The sequence below is a fragment of the Corvus kubaryi genome, unplaced genomic scaffold (genome assembly GCF_017639235.1).
Source record: "Corvus kubaryi isolate FWS band 111438036 unplaced genomic scaffold, C.kubaryi_AGA036_p1.0 37341, whole genome shotgun sequence".
In the NCBI taxonomy this organism is placed as follows: Eukaryota; Metazoa; Chordata; class Aves; order Passeriformes; family Corvidae; genus Corvus; species Corvus kubaryi.
In genome coordinates this window covers 3,311,213-3,321,787 of record NW_024581112.1, presented here as the reverse complement: position 1 = coordinate 3,321,787, position 10,575 = coordinate 3,311,213, and the positions used below count along the sequence as shown (strand labels likewise).

The 10,575-nt window shown below is 40.5% G+C and overlaps 1 protein-coding gene across 2 annotated transcripts in view; it reads left to right on the top strand.

Moving 5' to 3' along the window:
* The first annotated feature begins 2,382 nt into the window (after positions 1-2,382).
* The window catches only part of ALCAM (activated leukocyte cell adhesion molecule), a 35,674-nt gene continuing 27,481 nt past the window's right edge, over positions 2,383-10,575 (top strand). For both annotated transcript variants that reach the window (XM_042031634.1, XM_042031633.1), the window contains exons 1-4: positions 2,383-2,516; positions 5,243-5,462; positions 9,469-9,533; positions 9,914-10,001. In XM_042031634.1, the coding sequence (XP_041887568.1) occupies positions 2,463-2,516; positions 5,243-5,462; positions 9,469-9,533; positions 9,914-10,001 (427 nt within the window). In that variant the 5' untranslated portion in view covers positions 2,383-2,462. The remainder of the gene's footprint in view (positions 2,517-5,242; positions 5,463-9,468; positions 9,534-9,913; positions 10,002-10,575) is intronic.

The window sequence follows — 10,575 nt, the reverse complement described above, 5'->3', positions numbered from 1 at the left end:
AGAAACATTTTCATTCACCTCGTGAGGCTGTTGAGTCTTCAGTTGTGTATACTTGCTACCTTAGCAATTTTGGGGGGGCTAAATGGGTGTCTAGAAGAGAGCAGCATTTCAGATCCTGGGGGCCATTTTGTTTTCCTCTAATGACAGGGAGTATTTCCTCTAATAACAGCGAGTATCTCATATCAGAGGAGCAGTTTTTGGTTTTCCGTGTGGTGCAAAACACTATTACAGGTTTCAAATTACTAAATGGCACTTAGCTGGAATTTGAACAGGTACCAACCAGTTTACTAACTGAATATATATTTGCAAGTCTGTTGTAATTTTGGTCCCATGGGAGAGAGGAACCAAAAAAGGACAGCTTTTTTCAGCTGTAGCAAAAAAATGAAAATCAGGATTCAGCTTGCACAGCCAGAGTTGCGTTGCCCCCCCTCCGGTGATCAGAATGAGGATGAGTGCAAGAAAGGGCCAAGGGAAAAATTCATTCCAGCTTTGAATTTTACTTCAATTTATGGCTTGATATTGTAAAACATTGCTTCTATTTCCATGAAATTGAAGTTATCTGATCTCTTTAAAAATTTTTGTTTCATTTTCAAAGATTGCACTTACTCAGCACCATCTAGTGGAATCACCATTATTGTCATTTAGGAAAAGCAGCTGGTCCCTGTGAACCATATAACAAATTAGAGCATCCAGTACTTATAGTGTGAATAATGCACCTAAAGCATGTTTGTGACTAATTAAGTAACAGAATCAGAAAGATTACTAGTGCTTTAGCTGAAAAGGAGCAGTTGAACGAATGAAAGTTTAAGATAAATGCAGGTAGTGGTGCCTGTTATCTCCTGTGTTCCTTCAGTCCATTAAGCTCCAGCCTGCTTTTTTGCCTTAACCATGTGGTGCCATCCAGGTTGTAGCTTCTCTAAGGAAAGATTTTGGAGTACTGTTTCTTTGTGCAGTATCACACAGCACAAACCCCACAGCCTCATTTGTCTCTGTGATACATGTGACAAGTACAAGCTGATGTTAAGTGAGCTGTAAAGTCCTTATGTGAGAAAAATGCTCTGAAGTCTTTTTAATTTAAATTGTCGTCAAGGAATTCAGGTTTTGGCTCTTTGAAAAGGCATGACTTTCTTTAAAACAAAAAACAATCCCTTTGAAAAAGCTCCCTATTGAGTGCAGCTATGTGCTCTATAGAATTGTCAGGCCCTCCCAGCAACTGCCTTATGACTTGGGAAAAGCAGAGGGGTGTGTGGCTCAGGTCTTTGGGGGTGGATGGGAACCTGTTTCTTTTCCAACTATAGAAAGAAAGAGCTGAATCTCCAGAAAAATTAATGTTTCTAGAAGGAATGGATGATTCTCCTCAGAAACACCTGGCTACATCAGCAGCATCTTACTTCTCACTCTTAGATACGGTTCCTTTGGCAGCAAGCCCTTAAGCTACAGTTGCAAATGAAAGGGCAGCAAAGGGGGAGATCCTGAGTCTCTGAGCAAAGAATCTGACAGAAGTCGCAGATGTGCGGCTGAGAGCAGGCAGCCAGCACACTCTCTGGGCAAGCACCAGAGGCAAAAGCTCTCTCCAGTGCAAGGAGCAGCAAACAAGAGGCAACTAAGGAAACTAGAAGCAAAGTTGCATTGTAGTAAATGCACCAAGTTGTAACATCTTCCCCTTTAAGCCTCCTTGCATTTCAGCATTTCTTCACTTTAGGGTCTGTTGGTTTTGTTCAATTCACATGTTTCGGACAATGAAAATAAGTGGGTCAGTTTTATTCTGTAAATTTATATGCATTAGCACAATAACATTGTGCTGAGGCTTACAAAAAAAGCTGTTCTTAAATAGCTCATAGAAGCATTTCACTTCATTTTTCCAAAATCTAAACGTACAGACTAGTTTTTTTCCCCCCCAGGTTTTAGGGAACACATTTTAATATTATCATTCTCTTTTCTGTCATCATTTCCTAGGTTTTTAATGTTGTGGAGCAGTCAGAGTATCACTTCTTTGGTGGCCTCCTCACAGTAGTGTATTGCAATGTAACCTTCCCAGGAAGAATTGGCTCTTTTTTCAGATGAAGAAAATAAAGGTTTAGGGATTTTCCCTTTGTACATTTTAAGTTTGAGACAATCCCAATTGTAGGGTAGGTATTAATCTGGTTGAACAGGTGCAGTTGTGTTTGGAAATCCACTTGGCTCCCATTGACTCCAGCAGGAAACATGGGTTCAAAAATGTCATAACATTTACTTAACAAATTTAGTGACAGGAATTCTGTTTTGTTACAGGATTGAGGATAAATCCTACGTGCCTGAAAATAATCATTTGCAAAGGAGCTGGTGTTGCAATAGGTGTGAACCAAATATTATCTAGCATATGGGAATTCAAGAAAACACTTTAAATTGTTTCTTCTCTTTCTGTTTCTCCTCTAGCTCTGGGATTGTACACAGTAAATGCAGTATATGGAGACACTATTACTATGCCTTGTCCTCTAGAAGTACCAGATGGTCTTATGTTTGGAAAATGGAAATATGTAAGTATAGCTCATCTTTATATTTGTTAGAGCTGCTATAAGATGATGTGTATTTTTTGTGTGTGTGTGATTTTAAGATTCCAAATGATAGTATTTCTGCCTCATATATGAAGCCATTTATTCCCGTGTTTATAAGACTGCAAGATTCCAAGCTGTATAATTTCTGCCAAGCGTCGATTAGAGGTTTGAGGAATTAATCTCATTGTTCAATAGAAATAATTATTCAGGAGTTCTCTGCCAACCTGTATTAGAGATCTGGCATGTTATCCAGTGGTGTCTTGCTCACTTGACAGAGCCATTGTTGTACATTTGAGCACTTTTGAAGTCAGCTGCCGGAAGCAGAGCATGCTCCATCCCTGGGAAAAAGCCCTGCCCCGCCTTTGGTTGATCTGACAGTCACTCGGATCTGTTTCAGGCTTCGTTGTGCTCAATACACAGCGAAGAAGAGAGCAGAGCTGACCTTAGGAGCGTGGCTGCTGGTTTCACTCTGCCATTTCTGTCAGGGAACAGAGGCAAAAATGTGGGTGCTCTCTAGGTGTGCTGGCCAGCCTGCAGTAGGAACACTGCAGGATGAGCTTCTCCTGTATATGATCGGTATCCCAGGTCAAAAGGAGAATCAGAATATCAAAGTCAAATGAAACCTGGAAGCATATGCGGATAAAAATGCTGGCATACCAAACCCCTTTTGCTTCTCAGACTGGTATTGAGACAAATGGTTTTCCTGCCTCTGTGAAGTTCATCTAAATTTTCTCTTCTGCTCAAAAAAAATGTACCTGGAATAATAGATAATTTCTAGTTTGACAGTGGATTTAAAATTATGTAGCGCTAGCTCTCTCTTTACAAATAGCATCCACCAGCCTATTTTACAGGAGAATGATCTGCCAGTGGCAGGGGGAGTCCTATTTTCCCCTAGCTCCTTCCTTTTTACCTTCAGGTTTGCAGCTTTTGCAGCCCCTATCCACTCAGTAGTTCCTTTCCTGCAAACACATTTTGGGAAATGAAGTCAGAAGTCTGTGGAGAACGTTTCCCCAAAAGGGAGAAGTAAAACTGTTTTATAGGAGCATTCAGAAGATGGAGTGCCTACATTTTGCAGTAGCTTTTTCAGTCTGCTGACTTTTCTTGGGAAGACACAAGTCCATCTCTCTGAAGGTGCAAGGATATTCTGAAAAATAGAAACGTGTTATCTTTTTCCATTGCATTTGGATTGCCTGTGTTGGACAAGTACCACGCAGCAAGTGGAGATGTTGTAGCTTCTTCTAAATGGAAAGGGAGACAAAACCTAACATACAAAAAAGCCTGTCTAAGTTTCTGTTGTATGAAATTGTTGACAGCCCACACAAGCAAGTGAAAGTGATGCCTTTTCTCCTGGGGCAGCTAACAGCATGGCAACAGAGAGGGTTGGATTCATTTTTTTCATCAGGTGATTATTTAGTTGGAAGAAGGAGGAACTCTGTTTTCTTCTCTCCTGCCTTGTGAGGAGCAATTTGGGTTCCTGGTGGGAATGTGGAGGCACTGGGAAACTTGCACCATGGCAGGTGTTGCTCACTTCAGGGTCTACCTGTGTGTGCTTGCAGCTAGGTAGGCTATGGGAGTCAGGAGCTCATTTGCACTTGACAGCCAACTTCCTGTGTATCAAGTCAAGACAGTGTTTTCTTTCCTGTGTGACAGACATCTAGACAAATCCAGCAGTTAAAAGTAGGAGAGGGAGAAAGACTGCAAGGGAATTTAAACTCCACAGCTAGCTGATGCCTCCTGCTTTCTGCCCAGCTCCGACACCACTCATCTCGTCACAGCATCGTCATGCTTTTGTGGGCTCTGCAGTCCAGCTGAGGTATTGTGCTGGGAACACTGCTAACACCAGTGCTGCAAGGTATAAGGGACAAAAGAGAATGAAAACCTTTTCCAGCCCCCAGCACAATACAAAATATAAAGATAGAATCAGTGTTTCACCTCTCTTTAAATAAAGGCAGATACTGTCTGTCTGCTCTGTGCACGTGTTTGTGTAAGGAGGAAGGAATCAAATCCTGTAGAACCGTCCCTGTAACTTTGTCCCTCAAAAAATCAGATTTTTATATGAGAGATTTGTGTAAGGCTGTCAACTTTGTATTCCTTCTTGGGATGGCAACTGCATAAGGAGGATGTCTAGAAAATGGTACTTTGCAGATTAACAGTATTTGATTGTATGTATATTCCCATACTACAAGCTCTCGGGTCTTTTAAAAACAAAGGGAAATAAAGCTAAAAACTAATTTAGAATAAAATAGGCAGTTATGCCTGATTAAATCCTGCATTTGGAATGAAGTCTAAATATCCCGAATAAACAATATGAATATGTAAAACAATAATGAAAAAAGGAAATTGAAGCTGTTGAGACTAGCTCACACATGCGTCTATTTCAAGTACTTTTTCATACAGACACTGGCAAGAGCTGCCAAAAACACCAGCTTTTATTAGAGAAAGCCCTTTGCTATGCTGAGATTGAGCAAAAGGATTGAAATAATTTCTATTGATGATATGCTCAATGTATACCATGGCAGTCTTAAACTAGCTCTCTTATTACACTGAATTTCTTCTATGTACAGTAGAAATTAATCAGGAAAAAAAAGCCATCTGATACAGTTTGCAGAGGGTTTTTTTTGAAATTATGGGTTGTACCAATTGCAAATCTTCAGGAACTTTTAAATGAGTGTTTATGCAAAATAGAGGTGTTTATCCTTTTATTATAGGAAATGCCAAATGGATCTCCAGTATTTATTGCCTTCAGATCATCAACAAAAAAAAATGTACAGTATGATGATGTACCAGACTACAAAGACAGGTTGAGTCTCTCAGAAAACTATACATTATCCATCAAGAATGCAAGAATCAGTGATGAAAAGAGATTTGTATGTATGCTAGTTACAGAAGATGATGTTTCCGAAGAGCCGACGATAGTCAAAGTTTTCAGTAAGTAAATCTAGTTGTTACTACCATTAACATTCATCAGCATCTGAATCATAAATTACAGAAACTTTTGTTTAAGGCAGGATTAAAGCCAAGAAAGTAAGTTTGGCTCAGTAAATTACTAAGACTAGCAAATTTCTGCAGCTTTCAAAAATGTAATCTACTGGTGGCATTTATGTAACAGGACTGCCTGCACTTGCAGTTTATTCATGATAAGTGCTGGCTCAAAGAGAATTTTAGGCTTTGATAATGACTCACTTATGTGATGTCATTTGGCCTTGGAAATGAAAAATGTAAAATTAGCATTGATTATTTTCCATTTGTTCTCAGAGCAAATTTTTCTGCGGGAGGGAAACATTAACCGTGTGCAGTCTGTAGAATTAGTTCAGGCAAGAGGTTTGAAGTGGCTCTAAGCAGCTACTGTGCAACAGCACGAACCGTGAGGGAGAGAGCAAGGGGCTGGAAAATGAGCCACCAGCCCCAAATGCTTGTTTTGTCCCCTGCTGAACGGTAGGAAGGAGAAGTACCAGTCTGCCATTCTCTCCTGGAGCAAAGCAAGGTTTATTACTGTTTGGTATCACTACAGCTCGATGGCAAGGCTGGTCTGCAGTGCAAACCCCAGTCCTCTGAGGCACAGCCCAGCTCAGAGCTCACACAGGAGCGAGGACAAGCCTGGTCTCTTCTTGGTGCTGATTCAGAGCAGAAGTGTAATCCATCAAACCCTGAGCCAGCTTGGGGAGGCGTCCATTGTGGCTTTTAAGGGACACGGGGCTGTGGCTGCAGTGTCTTATCTTCCTTAGCTTCATGTTTTTATATGGCTTTTGGCCTTTGTTGCTCTTCAGGTGCAGATTTACACAGTCAAAGTAAGTCTGTTGTGGGAACACGCTGACTGCAGGTACGGGCAGTTTCAAAGTGATCACACTCTGCTTGAAAAACAAATTCATGTTTTGGAAGGGCATTCTTTTGCTTTTCTCAGGTAGAATGTGTCAGGGAGTCCTCAATGATGTCTATGCTGTCAGTCACATAAATGAGTTTAAGGCCAGATTAGGAGCCAATAGTAATTCCCTCGTTTCACTTTCAATTTGACTGCAAGAACAATTGAATTAATGACAACAGGGACGAGTGTGCTCAGAGCACGCATTGTAAACACAGTGCTTCAAAGGAAATGATCAAGAATTATCATGTTTACTTATTGCACAGTAGTAAATATGTAGATGAGGCAGTGGTATATGGTGAAATGAAATGCTAACTGCTTGAATTACTGTGTACTCTACTAAGTATGAACACAATGCTAACTCAGCCATGGAGCACAGCTTGTCTGGTTTATTCTGTGTATTAGTACTAATAGAGAAATCTTCTGTTTACTAAGGAAGATAAGAAGGGAGGATGCCACGCTTGTAATATGGCCAACTTAGTGCTGCAAGAAAAATTACCTTTATGTTTTTTCACTTTGCATTCACAACTTTATTCATGGTTCTCTTAACTTTTCTTTGCATTTAATTTTCTTGAGTCTGGTTTTTAAGTTCTCATTTTTAGTTGTTTGCTTGCTTTAATTGCAGAAGAGTTAAGAGTTAAGCTGGCAAGCTTCGTTTGTTTAGCCAGGGGAGTTTCTAACTCATTGAGCCACAGGTACAGAGCTAGGCAGCTGCAGTGTGGCCCTCATAAACCAAGACCTTGTGCACCTGAAAATCAGCTGCATCCCAGGAGTCATGGCTGATCCTGGGTTTTGCTGGAGCTTGTTATGCCCTCAGCTGTGCTACCTGATTAACTCAGGACGAAGGAGCTGAAATGGCTCGTTGTGCAGTTACCACCTGCTAATCTCTCTCACTGACTACTCAAACAAGCACTACCAGCTTTCCAGATGGATCCTGTCAGCAACTTTTTTGTGGAATTAAATGGCCAGTTTCCAAAGCAGAGCAGCCCAGCAGACAGAGCTGCTGTCCTGCTGCACTGACACTTGGCTTTTGTAGGCAGTGAACTCTTTTTCCCTCTATTATGAGGCCTATATAGAGTTGAAAAGTACTCTGGCAAGCTCTTAAGCTGAGAGATAAGCAGTGTGCTGAAGTTGCAAACCCACCAAAGTGGGGTTTGCTGCCAAGTTTAAAATTTTTTCTCCCTTCAGACGCTGAGCTGGTAAATGCCAAGTAAGTGTTTTACAGTGAATTACCTTTGTGCACGTGCAGCGGCTGTGGGGGTCTGGCAGCAGGCATTTCCTTTGGAGGCTGCTCTCAGAGAGCAGGTGGCAGCCTCTCAAGTGGAACATCTGCTCAGTCACAGAGCACTCAGAACGAGGAGAGCCCCACACAGCAGCTACGGAGCAGGGGACCTCCCCTTTCCCTCATAGGATCACTGCGGGGCAGGGGCGTCCAACGCACCAAAAACAGGGTCTCATCTAATCAGTCCTGGGGGAGATGAGAGATGAAAAGAAGCAAAGCTGAGGTGGAAGAAGGTGTTGTGGCTTGGTCAGCTGGTGACTGGGACAGGCAGGCAACTATCCCTGTTTATGGGACCCAAAAATCTGACCCAGAAGGCCTGTTAATGGTCTTGTAAAACCACGTTTTCTTGAATTGACAGGAAAATATTTTGTCCCTGACTGGTTCTTATATGAAAAAGATTCACCTTTTTCCTTTAAAGCTGACAAAAGAGAAATAAACATGCATATCTCTCCTAAAAATAAAGATCTTTATTAGTCTTTAGAAGAAAATATGATGGTCTTAGTGTATAGCTTTGACTGTTTCTTTTGTTTGGTTTTCTTTTTTGCCACAAGCAAAGTTGTTTGAAAATGTCAGATGAATAGATTCTTTTATTCACTTTCATTTCACTTTTGACCTGATTTTGCTCTGTCCTGGAGTAGTCATCCAAGTGAAGAGTATCTGTGCATGTATGTGCACAAGTAAAATGGATTATTGGGAAAACACACAGGCTTGCTACGTCTGTGACAACAGGAGCAGTGCATCTGCACATCAGCAACTTCATCAGTGTGTGTAGAGACCTTGGCAAGATAGTGGTGAAGTTCACTTAGGGCTGGGATTAGTGACATACAAACAGTGCTTCATAGGAAGCTTGATTTGGGGAAAGGGTTCTGTAAGTTGACATGGTTAAGAATGTTTCAGTCTGTCAAAGTATGCTTGTTTAAACAGTATAGATAGGGTGTAGAGGCTCTCCTTGACTGTATAGACATTGATTTATTTTTTATTTCCTTCACTCTTCCCCTCTCCTTTTAAAATTGTGGGGAAAACTGTCTCTTTTTGGAGATAAAAATTTGCATTCCGGGCTTCAGGCCAAACTGTTTTAACAGACAAGTTATATAGTCTCTAGAAAGTAGTCTTTTATGATGGAAACACTGATAGATCCTCCACTTTGGCAAGCCAAGAGGTCCATCTACCATAATAAAAGTAAATAAAAAGACTTACTGGCACTGAAGAAAAAGTTTGTGTTTTTTTAAGAGAGTTATAACTAACACAGAATTGGTTAAAATAATTACACTTCTCTCTATCATCTGAATTTCTTAAATGTAATAATCCCAGTTAGGAAAAAATAAACATTAGAAGAATTATTAGGTTGACTTTGTTCCTGTATAATGTTGACAGCTCAGCTACAGTAATATCTGCAGGAAAGCTGCTTTTTTGTTGCTACAGTTTCTGTACCACTGGCTCCTTCTCCAGCATGTATATCCTATAAATCGATAGATCAGATCAGATTCTCTCCTCCTGGGTGGTGAACTAGTCTGTCTGGCTAAAAGATGTATTGTCAGAATACATGGAATTCATTATGGAAGGCGTGACAGGTTTAAAGTGAGAGTTTGTTCTTCTCAATCCATTTGCCAATACTGAGAGAGAAGTACCTCACCTTTTCTTCTTTTAATGGGAAAACATAGGTAAGGCTGTGATAATCAGGCCAGATTATTCTGTTTAGTTTCAAAAGTCCACATATTTTTAGTATTTTTTTTGCTTTTCAAACAGCTGTTTGTGCCCCCTTCACCAGTACTTTTATCCTATTTATGTTTTAGAACAACCCTCTCAACCAGAAATCTTACATCAAGCAGACCTCTTAGAAACAGAGAAGCTACAAATGGTAAGAGAAGCATCCTCCTTCACAGTTATGTTCTTGACAGCTGCCTGAAGTCCCTTTTCAGTCCAGACAGAGGTGGTGGCTCAGAGAGGTGAATGAACACCTGCCTGTAAGTCTATAGCCAGGCTGAGCACAGAGCATTTGCCTTGCCACTACTCTCTTTATTCCTGCCTGATCTGCAAACAAGGGCCGTCCTGACCTTAGGCCCACCACCCTCTTCCAAATTGTACCTCACTGATTTGATTTTCCGTATTTAAGAAAAGCAGTTGAGGTTAAGCCTTTGAACTTTCTAGAAATTTTTACCTAAAACAGCATAAGTAAAAACAAAATTATGTCAAAACCTAGTGGAGAAAACCAGTGACTAATTCCTGTCTGTTTTGCAGCTCGGGGAGTGCATTGCAAGGGACAGTTATCCCGAGGGCAATGTCACGTGGTACAAAAACGGGAGAGTTTTGCAGCCCGTGGATGATGGTATGTTTTGGTAATGACCAATGTCCCTGGATCCACACATGGCTCAAGAAGAGTGTTTATAAGGGTTGCTCTGCTTTCTTCTAATATATTCTTCCTTTGAGAAAAGCTACTTGTATGTATATACAGATGTAACTAGAAGATGTTTAGCCCTTTCAGAGTACCCAAGCTATGCCACATAATCTTTCTCTTTTGGTACCAGTTCTAAAACCACATCATAGGGAGGAGAATTGCCTTTATTAATGCTATCACAAAGCTATTTTTGGGCCTATGTAACCAATAGAAACCTGTATCTAATTTTCAACTTCTTATAAGGCATTAACTGTCTCAGTTTCATACCTGTTCAATATTGTGTTTTGGACCATGTAGACCATCATCTTATACAACTGTTATTTTCCAGGATATGTATGAATGACTATTTTTTTCCTTCTTTTCAACTTTGACAGACTGATCAGGCTACAATATTTTTCCTTCCATAAATCAGAGAAAGCTTAAAAAATAAATTTGATCCTAATTTTTTTGCCATCATTTTTGAGGCCTTCTTTCTGTCTTACAAATTAGGCTGAGATTTGTATTA